A 21,384-nucleotide genomic window follows, 5' to 3' on the forward strand; every position below is an offset into this window, starting at 1 on the left:
AAAAAATTAATAAAATCGACAAACCCTTGGCTAGACTCACTAAGATAAAAAGAGAGAAGACACTAATTAACAAAATCAGAAATGAGAAAGGGGAAGTTATCACGGACACCACAGAAATACAAAGGATCATCCAAGAATACTATGAAGGACTATATGCCACCAAATTTAATAACCTAGAAGAAATGGACAAGTTCTTAGAAACATATAGCCTTCCAAGGCTGAACCATGAAGAACTGGAAAACCTAAACAGACCGATCACCAGTAAAGACATTGAATCAGTCATCCAAAACCTTCCCAAAAGCAAAAGTCCGGGACCAGATGGCTTCACTAGTGAATTCTACCAAACCTTCAAACAGGACCTAATACCAATCCTGCTCAAACTCTTCCAAAAAATTGAAGAAGAGTCAGTACTCCCTAACTCATTTTATGAGGCCAACATTACCCTGATACCAAAACCTGGTAAGGACAACACAAAAAAAGAAAACTACAGACCTATATCTCTGATGAATACTGATGCAAAAATACTAAACAAAATTTTAGCAAATCGAATACAACAATGCATTAAAAAGATTATTCATCATGACCAAGTGGGGTTCATCCCCGGGGCACAAGGATGGTTCAACGTCCGCAAATCCATCAATGTGATACATCACATAAACAAAATAAAGGACAAAAATCATATGATTATATCAATTGATGCAGAAAAAGCATTTGACAAGATACAACATCCATTTATGATTAAAACACTTAATAAAATAGGTATAGAAGGAAGATACCTCAACATAATAAAGGCCATCTATGACAAGCCCTCAGCTAATCTCATAATTAATGGTGAAAAACTGAAGCCCTTTGCTCTACGTTCAGGAACACGACAGGGCTGTCCCCTATCACCTCTGCTTTTCAACATAGTGTTGGAAGTCCTTGCCAGAGCCATCAGGCAAGAGAAAGAAATAAAAGGCATCCAAATTGGGAATGAAGAAGTTAAAATATCACTCTTTGCAGATGATATGATGCTATATATAGAAAACCCTAAAGACTCCACCAAAAAGCTGTTAGAAACAATCAATGAATACAGTAAAGTTGCTGGCTACAAAATCAACGTACAAAAGTCCATTGCATTCCTATATACTAACAATGAAATCTCAGAAAAAGAAATACAAAAAACAATTCCCTTTGCAATTGCAGCAAAAAGAATAAAATACCTAGGAATAAATTTAACCAAGGATGTGAAGGATTTATATGCTGAAAACTATAAGACATTTTTGAAAGAAATTGAAGATGACACAAAGAAATGGAAGGACATTCCGTGCTCATGGCTTGGAAGAATCAACATAGTTAAAATGGCCATATTACCCAAAGCAATATACAGATTTAATGCAATCCCCATCAAAATCCCAATGGCATTTTTTAAAGAAATAGAACAAAAAATCATCAGATTTGTTTGGAACCACAAAAGACCCCGAATAGCCAAAGCAATCTTAAGAAAAAAGAACAGTGCTGGAGGTATCACACTGCCTGACTTTAGCTTGTACTACAGGGCTACAATAATCAAAACAGCATGGTATTGGCGGAAAAACAGACACGTAGACCAATGGAATAGAATTGAGAACCCAGAAATAAAACCACATAAATATGGACAGATAATTTTTGACAAAGAAGCTAAAAACATACAATGGAGGAATGACAGCCTCTTCAATAAATGGTGCTGGCAGAATTGGATAGCCACGTGCAAAAGAATGAAACTGGACTGCTATCTGTCACCATGTACCAAAATTAATTCAAAATGGATCAAAGACTTAAGCATAAGACCTGACACAATAAACTGCATTGAAGAAAACATAGGTACTAAACTTATGGACCTTGGGTTCAAAGAGCATTTTATGAATTTGACTCCAAAGGCAATGGAAGTAAAAGATAAAATAAACAAATGGGACTATATGAAACTTAAAAGTTTCTGCACAGCAAAAGAAACCATCGACAAAATAAAGAGGGTACCGACTGAATGGGAGAAGATTTTTGCAAATAGTTCCTCCGATAAGGGTCTAATATCCAAAATATACAAGGAATTCATGAAACTCAACAACAAAAAAACGAACAACCCAATTGAAAAATGGGCAGAGGACCTAAAGAGACATTTCTCTAAAGAGGACTTCCAAATGGCAAATAGACATATGAAAAAATGCTCAACATCACTAATCATCAGAGAAATGCAAATAAAAACCACAATGAGATATCACCTCACCCCAGTCAGAATGGCTATCATCAACAAGACAAATAGCAACAAGTGTTGGAGAGGCTGTGGAGAAAAAGGAACCCTCATACACTGTTGGTGGGAATGCAGACTGGTGCAGCCGCTATGGAAGGCAGTGTGGAGGTTCCTCAAGAAATTACGAATAGAATTACCATATGACCCAGCAATCGCTCTCCTGGGTATCTACCCCAAAAATATAAAAGCATTTCTCTATAGAGACACGTGTACTCCAATGTTCATTGCAGCTTTGTTTACGGTGGCCAAGACATGGAAACAACCAAAATGTCCTTCGATAGATGAATGGATAAAGAAGTTGTGGTACATATACACAATGGAATACTATTCAGCGTTAAGGAAAGATGATATAGGAACATTTCTGACAACATGGATGGATCTTGAGAATATAATGCTAAGCGAAATAAGTCAGACAGAAAAAGCAGAGAACCCTATGATTTCACTGATATGTGGTATATAAACCAAAAACAAGACAAACAAATGAGAAACAAGAACTCATAGACACAGACATAGTTTAGTGGTTACCAGAGGGTAAGGGGGGTGGGGGGAGGGAGATGAGGGTAAGGGGGATCAAATATATGGTGATGGAAGGAGAACTGACTCTGGTTGGTGAACACACAATGGGATTTATTGATGATGTAATACGGAATTGTACACCTGAAATTATGTAATTTCATTAACAATTGTCACCCCAATAAATAAATTAAAAAAAAAAAAAAAAAAAAAAAAAAAAAAAGAAAGCTAACTGCAAAAATAATGTGGTTTAAGAAAATGGTGAATTTTTTATATAGAATATATAGGGTGCATTACTGAGGCGAACATTAATAAGAGTATCAAATTTAACAGTGACTCTGATCGGTGACATGTACCAGTTCATCTTTGCTTAATCAAGAATAAGAAAACTTGACCAGTGAAACCAGTTTAGCCCGAATGCAAAATCTTGTGAAAAATAAAAGTTTAGTGAGTGCAAAAAGACAGTTAGTTGCCTTGTGGAATTAAGATATGTCTAGGAAACATGTGACTGTTCACAAAATATGAATTGAGTAAAAGCCAGGGGCTGTGCAAACATTTTCATGAAGTGTTTCCACATGCAAATTACGTTATTCGTAATTTCCACGAGTGACGATTGGTTTGAGAAATGTAGGGAGAACCTCCCTGCCTCCCCCACTGGTAATGTGGCACTAACAAGAGTGGCCACATGGGCGTGGCCTGTCTACCTAGGAAGTATTTTTCTTGGCAGCTGAAGATATACCTAGAGGAGAAGGCTGAATGAACCAAGAATCTCCTCTCTGCTTTTGTGAGCATATGCACCTAGAGGGGGTTAGTGAGCGTCAGGGTTTAAAGTGACTAAGGGTATTTATTCCCCTTGTGTTAAGAGAAACCTGGCTTATCTTCAAGGATACAGAGTTCCCTACAGCCCTTCTGTATTAATTTTCCATTGCTGCACAGCAAATTACCACAAATGTAGCAGCTTACAACAATGTGCGTTTATCATCTTACTGTTTCCATGGGTCATTCCAGACATTACAACTTGGTTTTTGCCCAGGGCCATAATCAAGTTTTAATTGGGGTTGCATTTCTTTCCAGAGCTTAGATCCTCTCACAAGTTTATGTCGTTTTTGGAAGAATTCAGTTTTTTTTATAGTTGTAGTCCTGAAGTCCCCATTTTCATGCTGGCCATAAGCCAGGGGCTGCTCTCAGAGGCCTCTGGCAGATCCTTGCATATGGTCTTCTCACAGGATCTCTGGTAGTCCTTCTCACAACGTGGCCACTTACTTCTTCCCAGACCAGCTGGAGAATCTCTCTGACCCTAAAAGGTAAGCAAGATGGCCCTTTGTAAAGGCTAAACTGATTAGGTCAGGCCCATCCAGGATACTTCCTCTGTTAATTCAGTGTCAATTGGTCGGATGTTAACTACAAGTGCGAAAGCCCTTCACTGTTGTCTTATCCCATTATATTCACAGGTCCTGCCCACACTCATCAGGCAAGGATTATACGAGGGCATGGGTTATTGAGGTCATTAGAATTCTGCCTCCCACACCTGTTTATGTTCTTACTGTGTTTTTCAGGGTTGGGAAGTGCGGACAAGATCCTCTTCATTCTCAGTAGCTCTCCCAGACCATTACTCTTCTAACTCTCATTAAAAATCATGACAACAACAACAAACAAAACACAGAGACGTTGAGACTTGTGCCATTTGGCATTCCCACTCTCTCCCATTCTGTTCCCATCTTCTTCTATCCTCCTGGTGTCCCCTGCTCCTTCATAAAAGACACTGGCACCTGACTTCCAGCCTTCCACTTTGTTGCAACCCCGCCATTACTCGGATGACTTCAACTTCTGTGCCCCTACGTGGAAATACGTTAGGAGTTGGGAAGGTAGGAACCATATAGCAAGGGGCATGTGTGTCAGGCCTTTGATTCTTTAGGTGAATTTTAGTGATGCCAGAAAGACTATAGAAACTTACTTTGCTATTTGTTTTGTATTTTATGTAGTTAGTTTTTGTTGTTGTTTCTTTAGATACTTCAAAAAGTTTTTGCTGTTATTTTGTTTGATGGCAGCCTACTTTTTTTCATGGTAGGTAAAGGATAGAGATCAGGGGCCATGTTGGGATCGAACTTTAGAGCCTTAGTGGCTCACCTCCGGCCCTGGGCATGGTGTTGACTATTATTAGAGAGAAGAATGAGGAAACCCTCGAGAAAGGGGAAATGGGGAGGTGGCCGAGGCTCTCCTTGGTCAACTCTCTGGTGCTACTGAGATAGCCCGAGTGGTCTGTTTTATTTTAACAAAGGGGAGTCCATTTCCTTACACTGTGCTTTCATTGTCTAGTACCAGTCATGTTCTGATGTTGGCAAAGCCCTTAGACCATGGTAGTTTGAATAGGAAATTTGTCAGAATCCATTTCTTCTTTCCTGGTCCTGCCTCTATTCCGGAGTGTTGTTCTGAGTCCACAGTGGACCAGCGACTGGACCTGGTAGGCTGATTGCAGAGAAGTTTCCCATTCATAAATCTCTTTATGAATGCTCAGGATTTAGCCTTTAATGTATGGAATCTTGCTGTCTCAATTAGAAAGAATTTACCTACTGTTGTGGACCTGAAAATGTTTCATCTCTTACCTATCTTTATTTTTCTCCATACCGTGTTTCCCCCAAAATAAGACCCAGCCTAACAATCAGCTCTAATGTGTCTTTTGGAGCCAAAATTAATACAAGACCTGGTCTTGTTTTACTATAAGACCGGCTATCATATCATATCATATATCATATCATATCGGGTCTTATATAAATTTTTGCTCCAAAAGACACATTAGAGCTGATTGTTTGGCTAGGTCTTATTTTCGGGGAAACGGTAGTTCTGTAGCATACATCAGAGTAGTAACTCTGCGTGAACCTGGTGTCCCTTCTCCCTTTGTGAGCTGAAGTGGAGGAAGGGGTTTTGGTGCTGCCTTGGAAACTCAGTTCTCTAGAACGGCTCTGTCCAACACTGTAGCTACTAGCCACATGCAAATATAAAAGTTAAATTGTAAATAAAATGAAGTAAGATGAAAAATTCAGCTCCTGCCTCAGGCTGGGTTACATTTCAAGTGCCCAGTAGTCACACTTGACTAGTGGTCACTATATAGGACAGCAGAGATGTCGAACATCTACACAACTGCAGAAAGTTCTTTGGGACGGTGTTACTTTATAGTGTTTCTTTCCCTCTGGCCCCACAGCAGTTGAGATTCCAGTGTCTGGTCTTTTCTTGGGATTGAAGCTCAACTGACTCTCGGGTGAGAGACTTGGCTGTCTCCCTGCTCTGAGACCTTTGGCAGCTTGGTTGCAACTGCAAGTCACCTTCCTGCCATATCCTGCTACCTCTACAGAAGGACATGAGGGTGGCCTAGTGAAGACTGGTCAGTCCTGAGAGAGAGAGCTCCCTCCCAGTGGTGGAAATGCCATGTACTAGTTTTCTATTGCTGCTGTGACAAATTACCACACTTCGCCACACTCTTAAAACACACTCTTAACCACACTCTTAAAACACACATTTGTTATCTCACAGTTTATAAGTTAGGTATCTGACACAGGTCTCAACCAGGCTAAAATCAAGGTGTTGGCTGGTTTGTGTTCCTTTCTGGAAGCTCGAGGGGGAAATCTTTTTCTTGTCCCTTCAGATTTGTGACAGAATCCAGTTTCTTAAGTTGTAGGTCTGAAGTCGCCATTTCTTACTGGCTGCCAGCTCTGGCCTGTTCTCAGCTTCTTCTTCTTCCTTTTTTTTTTTTTTTTTTTAAGATTTTATTGGGGAAGGGGAACAGGACTTTATTGGGGAACAGTGTGTACATCTAGAACTTTTTTCCAAGTCAAGTTGTTGTCCTTTCAATCTTAGTTGTGGAGGGCGCAGCTCAGCTCCAGGTCCACTTGCCGTTGCTAGTTGCAGGGGTCACAGCCCACCATCCCTTGCGGGAGTCCAATCGGCAACCTTGTGGTTGAGAGGATACACTCCAACCAACTGAGCCATCCGGGAGCTCAGAGGCAGTTCAGCTCAAGGTGCCGTGTTCAATTTTAGTTGCAGGGGGCGGAGCCCACAATCCCTTGTGGGACATGAGTTGTTGAACCTGGCAACCTTGTGGTTGAGAGCCCACTGGCCCATGTGGGAATCGAACCGGCAGGCATCGGAGTTAGGAGCATGGAGCTCTAACCTCCTGAGCCACTGGGCCGGCCCCATCAGCTTCTTGATGCTGCCTACATGCCTGAGTTCCTGGCCCTCTTTCTCCATACTCAAAGGCAGTAAAGGCAGGTTGAACCCCTTTAATGATTTATACGTCTTCTGCATCTTCTTTCATTATGTCTCTCTGACTTGAGCTGGAAAAGGTTCTCTACTTACAAGGGCTCATGTGATTAGACTTGGCCTACCCTGATAATCCAGAGTAATCTCTCCATCTCGAAATCCCTGGCATTAATCACAGCTACAAAGTCTCTCTTGGCAATGTATAAGGTAATATATTATAGACATCTTTGGGATAGGTGTTATCTGGTCTATGGCATGTTTCCAGATTGATTCTTCGCATGCTATTAAGTAAAAACAGCTCATTGAAAATACAGTTTATATGATAAGGATAATTAAGATCCTACTATCTTTGTATAAATGATATTATTAATTTTGTGTGGAGACTAAATATCGGGAAGCAGGAAAAAGAGTAGAGAAAATGAAGAAATGGGGAAAGTAGTACTTGGAGAAAATCTTTGCTTCTTGAACAGCATGTTCTGGTGCTTCCCACATGGTGAAACGCACAACCCGGAATAGTGAAATTTGGAGTACTTTGATAACCTACCACTAAGATATCTCTGAATTAATAATTTACTCACATTTTATCTTTTAAAACTGAGAAAATCTATGTAAAAGTGGCATTATAATCATGAGGGTAAATATCTGAAATTGAACAATGTTAAAGAAAATAATCCTATCAGATTCTGGGTACTTAATATATTTAACAGCTTCCCCATATATTACTTTTTATTTTTATTATTTGTCAATAAATTTGGTTTATTTTAATGTTTGTTGCCATTCATATATTCACCATAGATTTCTTCCCTCATGTCTAGTTTAGTGTGTAAAATATTATATAAACACTCGGTTTAATCAAATGATTTTAGACTATTATCTATTTTAAATATGGTATAGTGATACTCTGTAATAAACTATACTTTCAGTTTTTGAGAGTGAATGTTAACATTTACCTTTCTTCTCATCTTTCATTTTATTTCTCATTAGCTAAGAAACCTTTCCAGCTTGGACCTACGTCATATCACTGAACTGGATAATGAAACCGTGATGGAAATTGTCAAGAGGTGTAAAAATCTTAGCTCTCTCAATCTCTGTCTGAACTGGATCATAAATGACAGGTAACAATTGTGATGTCTTAAAAATATGTTTCCAGAAGAAACGTGTTCTATGTACCAAATACTAATTATCGTTATAACAAGGCATGTCAACTGGAAGGAAAATTTAATGTAGTCATGCTTTTTCAAATAGATAATGTTTAAGTTTTGAAAACCTTTTAGATGTGTATTTTTAATCTACTCATTGCTTTTATTTGCAACAAGGCTTTTTGTTTTTGTTTTTTGTTTTTTGGTGCTAAGATTCAAATGTTTGCCTACACAGTTATAATAATGGTCTGTTGAATTTTTTCTTTGTCACCCATTCAAGATATATTGCTTATTTGTCACTTTAATGTTTTTGCAACTTTTGTTGTTGATTTTACTGTTCACTTATCAAGGAAAATGATTCTGAGAAGCTATTTCAAACATTACGCATTCAGATCCTTTCTCAAGGATGACGGTTTGTTCTCTGTATAAATATAGTTTGTTTTGAAAATGGAAGTCATGTAATGAACAATTTAGTATATAGTGTAAGATGTGTAAATTGGGTAGTTTTTTCTTATAAACAAAGACAAACTCATATTTCTTTGAAACATTGCATAAGGGGGAAAAAGATTCAGGAACCCTGAAAAGTAGACTTTTTTATAAGGAAAATAACTGCAGAGGAGCACTACTGTAATACTACTGATTTGGGAGGCTCTCAAATATAGGCATGAGACAAGATTTTTGTCCAATTACTTTTCAAAAATAAGTTTTTTTCCAAGATAGGTCACCAAAAATATTTTGCTTTCAAAATAGCACTATTTCAGCTAAAACTCAATAAAACCTATTTAGATTTAAATACTTTTTTTCGCAAATAGCAGCAATAATTTATTAAGTTGTTTCTGATAATGCTTTAAATGGAAGACACTTCCCCCTCTACTTTTAATTACCTTTTATACTTTAAAAATAAGATCACATAGGCTTCATTTTCCCCAATTATGATAAATTCTACTGACATTTTCTCAAATTACTCTGCATTACTCTTTAAATTATGTAATAGCCGTTGACTTGGCTCTTTCTTAATAAAAATTTTCTTGAAAAATTTACTAATCTAGAATGGACACATGGGCGTTATTTATAAAAGGTGTTAATTGTTTTTGAGTAATAGTCACTATATGAAGTATATCGAAATCTAAAGAGAAACAATAATAATTTAAAAAATAAAATTCTTCTCTGTAATCAACATTCTTCTGCTTAGTCAATTATATGACAACTTAAAACAATCTTTTAAGTGTTTTCCGGAACAACTAATAAAATAAAGTACATAAAAACATTATCCTGTGGTTTTAGGTATTTAACATTAGCTTCATATTAAGATAAACTTCTTAGTAATGCACCAAATTAAAAGGAGAAAACTGTTTCTGCAACAAAATGATTATGAAAATGATTGCTTTTCATTGCACAACAATTTTCTGTGTACCTGCGGTGTAGAAGAGTCAGTACTTAGAGACTATAAAGGTAAATAAGATGCAGTTCATACATGATTATAAAGGTTATCTCCTAAGTAAACATTTTGCTTAAGTTTGTATCATTTAAACAAAGATATTCAGGGATTTCCAGTCTTCTAGCTCTTCAAATGCTGTTTTCTCTGTAACTGGGTATTTATAAATGTAAAAGTAGACAGCCCTCACTTTGCCTTTTCTTCCCTTAGTTAGGCTCTATCTGCTCCAGCCTCTTGCTGTTTCAATCATTTTTTCCTACTTAACTGTAATGGCTATTTGGTATTTGATCCTAAATATATGTATTGTAGAGATTTATTTGCAAGGAATGAAAGTGTATTTTTACGTTTTTAACGGAAAAGTTTGGATTAATTGAGAAATTAATGATTAATGGGTCGAGCAGTACAGTTTTAAAGATCAAATTCTTTGGTTTTAATTACAGTACTTGCACTTATCCTGTGTACTGTAATAGAAGTTTCAAACATTAAAATCCACTTTGCGGTATCATCTAAATTACTCATCTCATTGTTCTTGCCATACTCTATCACTAAGCTAAGTAATATTTGTAATTATATTGGTGTAAATCTAGGACTTCCCATCAGACTTAATTATAATTTTAGCACTTAGCCCAGATGGGTTAGTAACCTTTTATATAGAGGGCACTGGAATGCACTAATGTATTTAGCCTATCAATTAGCATCTGTTTTACATTTGTTCATTATTATTATCCTCTGGTAAATCAGGAAGCATTTATTAACCCCCTACTAAATACTAGGTATTGTGTCTCAGACTGTGGGGCAACGAGTCCCTGCTGCTCTCAAAGGATGCTCTCTAGGTGACATCAGACTTAATTAGTGAGATAATAGTGAGCCATGTGAGGATAAAGGGGAGGAACCTTTATTACCCAGGTAATTGATAGGCACTTTACACGTGTTCTCATTCCATTCTTTCAATTATCTTTTGTTCAGAGGCAGGTCATGCTATTCCTATTAAATTTAGACCATTTATTTGACTTTTCTTTGGCTTTTCTGATGGATTATTTTTCAATCATTGCTGCATTAGAAACTGGGTGAGAACAAACAAGAAAAAGCAAATTGCTAATGAGCCAGTTTTCATGTCATAGCTGCGATTCATGCACAATTGACATTGATATGTAAAATTTTTAGTTTTCTTTTTTAACCTAATCTCATTATTTTCTTTCATAATTAAAAGTATAATAATACCTTTAGATAATATTTTATATATAGTATATATGAAAAGGACCTATGTGTAATGCTGCTAGCTTTAATAAGGGATTCCTCACATGAAGATATACTTTGATACTCTTCTCAGAACTTCGATACAAGATTTATTATGGATTTTTAAAGTTCTTAGCTATAAATGTTTTTTGAAGTTCACAATTTTTATATATGTAGCAATTGAAGGTCTTTACTGTTATGCTCATGGTATCTTTTAGCCTTTTGTGGTTCTTGAATTGATCCGGGTGACTGAGACATGCTGTTCCTTATCTTTGTTTTGTCTAAAAGCACTTTCTGTGTATAGAGAGTTAAACAGCATGATATTTTCTTGTATTCAGAAGGATGGTCTAGTAGTCATTTGACATTTACCATTGCTTTTGAATACAAATAAAATCCAAGTGGTTTCTGAAAAGAAGACACTGACCATTTCTATCAATGATTTAAATTAAACGTCTGGTTGTTGTGTCTCCTCCACTCTCTCTTGACTCCAAGTTTATTGAAATGTTTATTTGTATTTGATATAAATCTTTTGTTATTTCACATCCAATTTGGTCTTCATCATTTTTGTATGTTTGTCACAGTCCAAAAGCAGCATGTTTTGGATGTAAAGAACTGATATATAAAAAAATTGAATGGTTCTGAGCATCTCTATAGTGATATGCTTATAATGGCTCTTTTGTTCTTTTTGGCCAAGAAAAATTAAGTAAAATCTAATTGATTTTAAAAGATCTTTACAAAAGACATTTTTAATATTTAAACGATTATGAAAGAGGAAATTAATCTTCCCATTTTCAATTTTTAATATTTGTCCTGAAAATAAAGTTCAATCACATGGTCTATACACCTATTATCAAAGATAAGACTCTTTCATTGACAGTTTACCATGCTTGCTCATGAATTAGGGTAACAGTAGAGGATAATAATACAAGAGAAATGAAAGATTCTCTACCATCCATCAGTTAAAGTCACGAAACATAACAAGAGCCAAGCTGGTTGTTAAAAGTAAATTATGTTGCCAACCAGTAGAACTTGCCTTGCTAGAGATTTATTCTTTGAATTTGTAGTTTAAAAAAAATGTTAAATCTGTTGAACATTGTTTAAGGAGTCAATTTGCTGTGCAAATCTTATATTTATGTAAACAGGGTTGTTGCATCAGCGGACACTCTAACACTGGGAGAATTTTAATTCTTAAGACTGCTGTGACCAGTTTCTTTCAAGTATAAAGTAACATGTACGATACGTTGCTATTTCGCTTTATATGTACTAGTGTTTAGAATAGTAACTATAGATATTTTCTCTTTAAATAAAACTTTTAAATAAGACCATTTCAGGTTACAGACGGGTGGGCCACAGCTGAGCCTATCTACAAGGCTATTTTGTTTGTCCTATACAATATTTTAAAATTGAGTTAGTTGTCAACACTTTTTTTTTTAATTAAAGTTTCTTCGGGTGACAACTGTTAGTAGAGTTACATAGATTTCAGGTGTACATATTTGCCAACACTTTAAAAATTAGGATAGTTTACATAAAAATTCTGAATTTGGGCTTTCTCTTAGAAAAGTTGCAGATCTAGCCATATTGGCCCCATATTTTCTCATGGCAGCAATCTTTCCAGGATGAGGAATGGGCTGTTCTTTTTGCCCATTCTCCATTTTTTTATTATTCCTACCAAGCATGATCTATTCTTTTGTATTGTCTGCCTGTTTCTGTTTACAAATTGAGTTGTTCTTTATTAAAATCCAGAATGTAGAGATTTTTAGATATTTCTTGTTTTAAATCAAATAGTTTTTTAAATTGAGTCTGATAAAATATATTAACAGATAAAAGAGACTTAATTAGTCTATCTAAATTATTTCTTCATTATTTCAAGCATCAGAACTTTGTCTAACAGGTGGAAGTTACCAGAGGGAAACCTAATTCAGCTTAAAATAAGATAAAAACCTTAATTTTCATCAACTGCCTTCCAAAATGGAGAACTCACTTCCACTTAGTGTTCAAACAAGAGTTATAAAAAAGCTTGAATTATAAAGAAATTTGAACTAGTTTACTAAACTCCCTCTGACTTCAAGCCTGTGATTTAAATGAATTTATTTGCAGTGCTTAGAATTTGATTCATGGTTCCTTTGATTATAATATTAAGAAAAATCTTAATACTATTCTTTCTATTTGGTTTTTCTGTGTATAGTCCTTTTTAGTCTTTTAGATCTACTCAGGTTGAATTTGTAGAATGACAAATTACTTTACTACACCTTTCAGGGAGACTGACAGCACCCTGGCTCATGTAAAACTCAATGAGGCATTCTATAAAGATTTTTCTAACTCCCTTGATCTTCTCTGGATGTTTATTCTGTTTCTTCTTTCAAATTTCCATTGATTCAATAAAAAAACGGTGACATTTAGAAATAAAGTTCAGAGAGGATTTGAGCAGGTGTTGGCGGTATAAAATATTTGCTGAGTGCCCATTGTGTTTTATTTCCAAGAATTGTTTTTGAACATATGCTATATATTGTATTTATAAGTATTTGAGGACTGGGTGGATAATCTACCGTCTTCTTGTGAATGTCATGTCACAGAGGACTTAGAATTTTATTTCATTTCAATCCCCTAATATTACTTAATTCTCCCAGAGACTGAGGTTTAAAGATTGCCCAAGGGGGACAAACCTATCCATTAAATCCAGCGAGCATAGTTGAATTTGAGTTTGAGAATATTTTGTTTTCTATTAAAGTTAAGTGGTCTGGAGGAGAGGAATACTTTTCACCTTGGAGGACTGAGTGTGAAGTTTGAACAGTTTTCGCCTATAAAAGCCTGAAAACTTGGAAATAAAAAGCCAGCAAAAATAATGCTGACTAGTGAAGTAGCCTTGTAATGGTATTTATAGCTGCACTGTGGAGCCTGTGTAGAAGGCAGAGCAGTCTTCTGCATACTCTTGGTGCCCAATAATGGAGCTGGGCAGCATTACGAAAACCTAAGTTTAGCTTCTTGCTGTAGCCTGCTACATAGTTGTATGTATGTTCTGTGATATTTATTTATGTTTTGGCAAAAAGACTAAGAAATATATTTTACTGAGCTCTGGGAAGGGTGTAGGGACAACACTGAGACCTTCTGAGCTAGTGACACTTGTTTCAGGTTGGCACCTTTTGTGATACTCTCTTTTATATTCACAATTATTTTTAAGACCATCCCTAGAAGAAGATTACGTCATTGGAGTGACTACTCTTTAAGCTCCCAGACCACATACAAATATGTCTTCTGTGTCCTTATATTCATTGGACCCCTTCTGTGCAACCCTGATTGGTTTTTATAGTGCTAGTGAGCTCAGAGTGTATAATATTGTCTCTCTTGTTTTTGGACCAAGGATAATAAAAGCTAATAGTAGCTGCCATTTATCACAGTCTGTGTGATACACTGTACTAAGTGTTTACATGCAACATTTCCTCTAATCTTTACAACAACTTGGAGAAGAAATTAGCTCCATTTTCAAATGAAGAAATTAAGGTCCAGAGAGGTTAGTCCAGCTCACTCGTAAGTGGTGGGACCAAGACTGGAACCCATTTTTGTGTCTTCCCACAAAACCAGGAAGTGCTCTATCTGCCAGTACTTTGTTCTGCCTCAGACCTCGAGTGGTCTAAGTCTTGATTGGCTCAGCATGGTCCCTGCCCACTCCTATTGTTTCAAAATTCTGTCAGGCTTAGCCTCTGTGCTGCTGCTGCTGTTCCCTGTTGTGTCCCAAAGTGTCCTGGTTTGGATGATAAATTATATGGTCATCCTATCTCAGACTTCAGACGAAGTTTGATCATTCTGAACATCATTACAATTTTCCCTTCTCTTTTCCCTATGGGACATCTGAGAGGTGGCAAGTTTTTGGATATCTTACTGGATACACAGAGTTGTAAAATTTTAAAACAGCTAATTCTGTAATAAAAAATCATTTATCCCTCCCCCGTAACCCCATTTTGTAAATGCTCTTCATTTCCTACTAAGTTCCTTGAAAAAAAGTAGGAAGTTTTGTGTCTTGTACCATATCTGGCTCATAGTTGGTATAAAAAAAAAAAATTCACCAATGAAATTTGAAAAGATATTTATTTAAGCATGTGATGATACATGTTTATTTTATAAATATTTTGTTATCTGAAAATGCTCCCTGTCAATTGTAGCAAACACTTAACCATTTCAGAGTACAGGACAATATGGGGCATATACTTTGAATAAGTTGTCACTGAGTTAAAAAAAGAAATAAGGAAATTAACTTTATTGAAAGTTTCAGTACCTTTGGTAAGAAAATATTTCGTAACTTATCTGTATTGTTTTCCTTGTGCATGTGAGTTTTCACATAGCTGATGAAATTTGAAGGTGAAGTTTCTCAGATAAAGTGATTTGTGCATTGATCCTCAAATGAAATTCTTAGCATATTCAAATTAAAGGAACTTTTCCATGTTTTGGTATGTACTGATTGATGTTAGACATGGGTTCTGATGTTGTTTCTTTTAATACCTTTAGTTATTAAATATTTTTAGAGAAGTATAAATTGATATATCACACTGGAGTATTTAAACTAGTAAAATAACTTGAAAGGAAAATCTATGTAAGATGCATATGTCTCAGCCTGCTTTCATTTTTAACTCCAATTCTGGAGATGGATGGAAGCTGGATTTGATGTGGATGAGTTTGTCTTATTGATTCTCCTTGTTCACATTGTTTTATCTTGTCAAATAATGTGCATTTTTATGATAGTTCTAAAATATAATGGTTATTTTAAATTTTGGCTTTTGTCTTTGCTTAATGCATAAGTAAACATTTCTGCTAATAATAATTAACAGAGCTTCGATAGAAGCATATTATTGGTATTCTAGGGTGTGCTACTCTAAATGTTGCTATCACATTTGTGTTTTTCAGACAATATTAAGATGCCTAACAGATGTATTAAGTATTTAGTTTGCAGGGCTAAAAAAGAAACATGTTTTACGTGTTATGAAATCAGAATTTGTGATAAAGTTATGGGAAAGAATAGGACATGTTTTATATGATGATGAATGAAGTGCTAAATACCCATGGATTCTGACGCTTCCTAACCTCAGACCTGTTTTTTTACATTGTCAACAATGAATAAAATCTTCATTTATTGATGAAAATGATAATTGTGTTGGCTGGACAAATTCAGCACCATAACTCCCTCCCCACTTTCCCCAGGACTTGTCTTATTTTTAATCCCCAACCAGAAATGGTAATTAAAATAACTCACTGTTGTCAAAATTTTATAATGTATGATGAATGAAGCCCAGTAAACAGTGGAAATATGAGAAAGTTTATTAAATCTGACAATTCTGTTGTAAAAGGCTTGAGATGATAAATATCTCCTGTGATTAGTTGTTAATTTAGTGTAAGAGATTTTCCTTCAGCCTAAAATATTTTATGAACAGTGGCATAAAGAAATATTTTAGAAGATAGGTGTGCACATGTTTAACCAGAGGAGAAATTTCTGGAACTTGACTGGTAATAATTAAAAATGGCAGACCTGACGTGTATGTGCCTCGCCTATTTCCTGTGTGACAATTCTTTCAGAAATTAAGGAAGAAGACATGAAGAGTGACAGAGTACTTTCAGTTTGAACCCTTTTGCTTCATGAAAATGGAAAGGTTTTATGTGTATCATTTCTCAGCTGATAAAGTATTTAATTTGAAGAAGTATAGAATAACTCCTCACTTACTGAAGTCTCAAAAAGCAGACTTGTTTCATTAACAATTATAGTTGCACACTAGTAATATCCCTTAAAATGAACGTGAATTCTTTTATATTTAAAGAAAAGGTGAAATTATAATGGTGGCTGTAATGAAGTGCCGCATCCTGTCACTGTCTAGCTGTACCCTATGTTTCATCACTCTACTGGTGGCACATATCGCTGTGTGGCTGCGTAATGTTTTGTTTATGAGTCTCTCTCCTTGTAAGGGGGACCAGTGTCTTCATCTTTGGGCCTCTGCACCCACCTTAGCACCTTGCACAGGGCCCTGCTCAGAGAAGTAATTTAATACCTGCGTATTGCGAGAATTATAAATGCTGCTTTTGTAGGATATATGAATCTGCCTTTAAACTTGGCTCAAACTCTGGCTGAAATCCAGACAATTGGTTCAAATGCCCTCTTTCTTCCACATTTATTTATTTCTGAATAAAGTTGCTACTTAATAAAGTGAGGATTTAATGTCATTATCTGGATTCAGAGCTTGCTTTATATATTGCATGCCATTTATCCTAAAGCCTTAGCCTTGTTTATTGTTTAACAATAAGTAGGATTTAAATGTTAAATCAGTGGGTTTTGCCCTTTTCATAGGGTCTTTGGAATTCTTTTAAATGAAGAACCAGGAACTTCACTTGCCTTTCTCATGTAATGAACAATACCTTGTATTAATTGAAAAGAATCAGAGAAGACAGTTTTTTTGCTTTTTTCCTGCTTCTTGATAAGAAAAGTATGGCTGTATGAGAAAAAAAAAATGTTGCAAATTTTTTCTTTACTCTTCCTGTAGCACTTTTAAGTGCTGCTCTTTAAATGTATGTTTAATATTTGGTTAATTGCCATTATGAACCTAAGCATACTGATTAAGGCCTGGTTCACATTAGAACAATTATCTGGTTAATTGCTCTGGTGCAAAAATAGGCTAAAAAATCGTCAGAACATCAAGTAGTGAATGCATTGGCAGGAGTTTCAAAACCACCCAGTATACCTCCTGCAAATCACATCAGCGAAGCAATTAATTGAGGCTAATTGCTTTTCTGTTTATTCAAGATGCACTTTGGAACTGTCTTTTGAAGTCGTGGCAATTAAGATTAGTAAGCAATAGAATTAAAGGTCGTTAGAATAGTCACCGTTTTTCAAATGTGATAACTATTCCATGTGAACCTAGATAGTATATCTATCACCCGTGTAGAACTTTGAAATAATTAAAGCAAAATCTTTTAGACATAAGATTTCCTCTAAAAATAAGCTGAGTAGATTACCCATTTCAGAACTGCAGCATAGGATTATCTTTAATCTCTGATTATCAATGAGAATTCTCTAATTTTAATAATTTGCGCCAAGTAAAGTGCCTTGTTCACAGGAGGAGAAACAGCTAGCCATCCAAGATGGCACGGGCTAGTGGCATTTTCTCTAGATGAATGTGTACTTGGCTTCTCATATGGCTTCTCAGAACGCAGGATTTTAAATGTCTTTAAAACTAGATTAGGCACACTTCATGTTATTGAAATTTTCCGTTATTGAGTGTTATAATGTTGGCAGCCAATTTGTCTAAAATTGAAAACTGCTTGAGTTTCCAACTGTTTCTCTATGAAGCAATTTTGTAACAGATCCTCAGCTGAAAAAAATGGCCAGTTTAGGAATCACTTCTTTGTTGGAAAATGTAGAAACGTCATCAGCCGGGGAATTAGCCATTCCCCCAAACTGCTTCTCTGTTTGCCATATTGTCAAACATCAAGTAACTCTTTCTTTCACCTCTTTCCTTTCATAAGGAGCAATTTTTTGTGAATGTGTTTACTGGCATATCTTGTCCCATGAAATTTTCTGAAGTAAATAGATTGTATTGTATTGTATTGTATCGTATTGTATTGTATTGTATTGTATTCTATTGTATTAAGGACTGCAACTCTTGAAATGAATCTTTTAGAGACACACATGTTAAAGGAAGTAACAGAAATGATCTACCAGAAATGGTAGAGATGATCATTTTGTGACTTTCTGGGCTGTGACGAGAAATTTAGAAAGATATTTTAAAAATGAGATTTAACGATAAAGATAAACTTCAAATTTTGTTTTGGCATTCCACTTTTTGTTTGTAGATACAAAAATTATGTTCTTTATTTTTCTGTATCTCTCCTTAAATTAGTGTGAATAGATCTCTGGGCCTAGCTAATTAACTGCATCACAAAGCTACATTTTTCTCTAGGTATTATTTTCATAGAGAAGAACAAAAGTGTATGTATGTTTTACAAAGGTTTAGTTTTCTTTACTTCTTTCACAAACTCCATGGTTTCTAGAAGTGCTACGTACTTGATTCAGATTTCTTGTTGGTGCCATTTGTTGTGGAATGTTCAACTAGAAAGCTGTATATTAAAGGCAAAAAAATATCAAATCACATGAAAAGTAAATTTACTAATTAGGTCAAATACAAAAGTGTTGAGGACTGTGAGAACACAGAAAAACAAAGAAACCTAAAGGGTGGTATCAGTCACTAGTCTGGATGTTGGTCTTTTGAAATCTGTCATTAAACCAGAAGAACAAAGTCACTTTAGGGAAAACTCAAGCTAGTACTTTCTTTGGCCTTAGAAACTTGAATTTTGCAATTATTTATAATTGAAAATAGCATGGGTACTATAAAAATTCATCACTATTTTAAAGACTTTAGAAGATTGCAATTATAGCCGCAAATTTTATAGTCCCTGTGTGCATGCCTTTGTGTTATGTGTCATTGCCTATCATCCTCTCAGGAGGTCGCTGGCATTTGTTTCTCTATCCCTTTGCATCTGGCTTGGCTTTTTTACTTGCTCTGACCAATAGGATGTGATGAAAATTATGTTATGGGACTTTTAAGCTTTGGCTTCAAGAGACCTTGCAACATCTATTCTTGCCCTTCGGGGATGCTGCTACCATCCGAAGAAGCCCAGACTAGTCTGTCTGAGGATGACAGACCACATGGAGATAGAGGGCTAGCCAACAGCCAGACTTCCTGTCAGAAAGGTGAATGAGGCCATCTTAGACCATCCAGTCTCAGTCAAGCCTTTGCATTACTGCAGTCCGTGAATGAAACCAGCGGAGCTGCTCAGCTGAGCCCTGTCCATTGCTGGCCCATGGAGTTGTGAGCAAATAAAGGCTTTTTACGCTCCTCATTTTTTGGTGTGGCTTTTTATATAGCTGCCGATGACTGAGTCTGATTTTGTAGCTGCTCTATGATGAGAATCATACTAAGTTAGGCCAGGTGCCAAGAGTGTGTTATTCATTATCTTATTTAATTATCACATCAACTCTGTGACATAAGTATCATTATACCCTATTTTATAAATGAGGTAAAATGAGGCTCCGAGAGGTAAAGTATCTTGCTGATTAATGATCACAGCTCATGAGTGCAGAGTCAGAATTGAATGTAGATCTGTCTGACCTCAGTCCTATCTATCAAGCTGCCTCCAACAGCTTACTCTGAGTTTAGAAATGTGGTTGGTTGCAATAAGCAGTTAAACCTACCAATGGAGTCTACTGAATATAAGCGCTAGCTAAACAGCTTAATGATAACATTATAATAGCTCTCATTGCATAAAATAAATATTACCATAAATGACATTTATTTGCAGTTTCTAGTGTTATTTAATATTAAGTGTTCACCTAATAAAATGCATGGGGGAAAAGGCAGCTCTTTTGGTCCCATAAAAATCTTGAGCCTGAAAAGAATAGTACAAATACAAATTTAAAAATACATAAATATAAGGCCTTGATTATTTCGTGTGTGTGTGTGTGTGTGTGTGTGTGTGTGTGTGTGTAGTTTTGGGTATTTTATAGTATTACGAATATATCCTTTTCTCTTCTGTTGTTGTCAAGTAGGGAGAAATAGAATTGAGAATACCTTCCCTTAGAAGGGTTGTAGCTGAGACTTAATCACCTTTATTATTTTGGCCTTTAACATCTATGTCTTCTGATAATGAATCTTGTAAGGACGTAATTTCTATGGCACATAGGCAATAACAGTACTAATACCTTCCACAAATAGAAGTGGGAGGCTTTTCATTTTTGAAATGCTTTTATTTTTAATGATCATATAGTAACTGTACATCAGTAAATCAATTAATATCAGTAGGTGATTCTGACAGATATATCATAGCTAATCCTACCACTTACAAGCACACTAATCAGACCTGCCTCAGGGTTTTGTTGCCTGTTACAGAAAGCCTAGGAGCATTTCCTCCATGATTTATTAATGTATTTTGAGAGCTGGTTTCATTTGGGAAATAACATTTTCCATTTGTTTTCCTTTTAACTTGAATTTAAACTGAATTCTTAGTTTTGATTTTGATTAATGTCTTTTTTTCCATCAATATGTTACCAGTGTATTTTAATAGTTTGATATTTTATTATATTACACAGACACACACATGAATACTTTGTGTGAATATATATCTGGAGAATCTTATTTTATGTTTGGGGTGAGGAGAGTCAGTTCCATTTTTTTCTTTTAGTTTTAATTTACACTCAGATGCATTATAAATTTCTTAGAATGTTGCACTGATAACAGCACAGGTATTAAAATTGTATTTGGGAATTGTGGCTTCCCGTAGTACTGGGACTGGGCCCCTCACCAGAAGCTCAGGAAATGTGTGTTGATTGATCAGATGGCAGACACACCTAGTGCACATAGGCTTGTTTTCAAGGTAAGAGACCAACAACAAATAGAGCAAGTCAAAATAGTCAAGTTCATTTGTTGGGTATAGAGCCTTTAAAAATGCTTTATAAATGTGACTGAAGAGTTAAAAAGGCACTCATTGAATTCTCTAACATAGAGTGGTTT

The 21,384-nt window shown here is 35.8% G+C and overlaps 1 protein-coding gene across 1 annotated transcript in view; it reads left to right on the plus strand.

Annotated features, from left to right (window-relative positions):
* The window catches only part of FBXL17 (F-box and leucine rich repeat protein 17), a 476,918-nt gene that overhangs the window by 169,682 nt on the left and 285,852 nt on the right, over positions 1-21,384 (plus strand). Inside the window, exon 6 of the mRNA XM_081053340.1 lies at positions 8,018-8,148. Coding sequence (XP_080909466.1) covers positions 8,018-8,148 — 131 coding nt within the window. The remainder of the gene's footprint in view (positions 1-8,017; positions 8,149-21,384) is intronic.

This window comes from Rhinolophus hipposideros (genome assembly GCF_964194185.1).
Source record: "Rhinolophus hipposideros genome assembly, chromosome: 7".
In the NCBI taxonomy this organism is placed as follows: Eukaryota; Metazoa; Chordata; class Mammalia; order Chiroptera; family Rhinolophidae; genus Rhinolophus; species Rhinolophus hipposideros.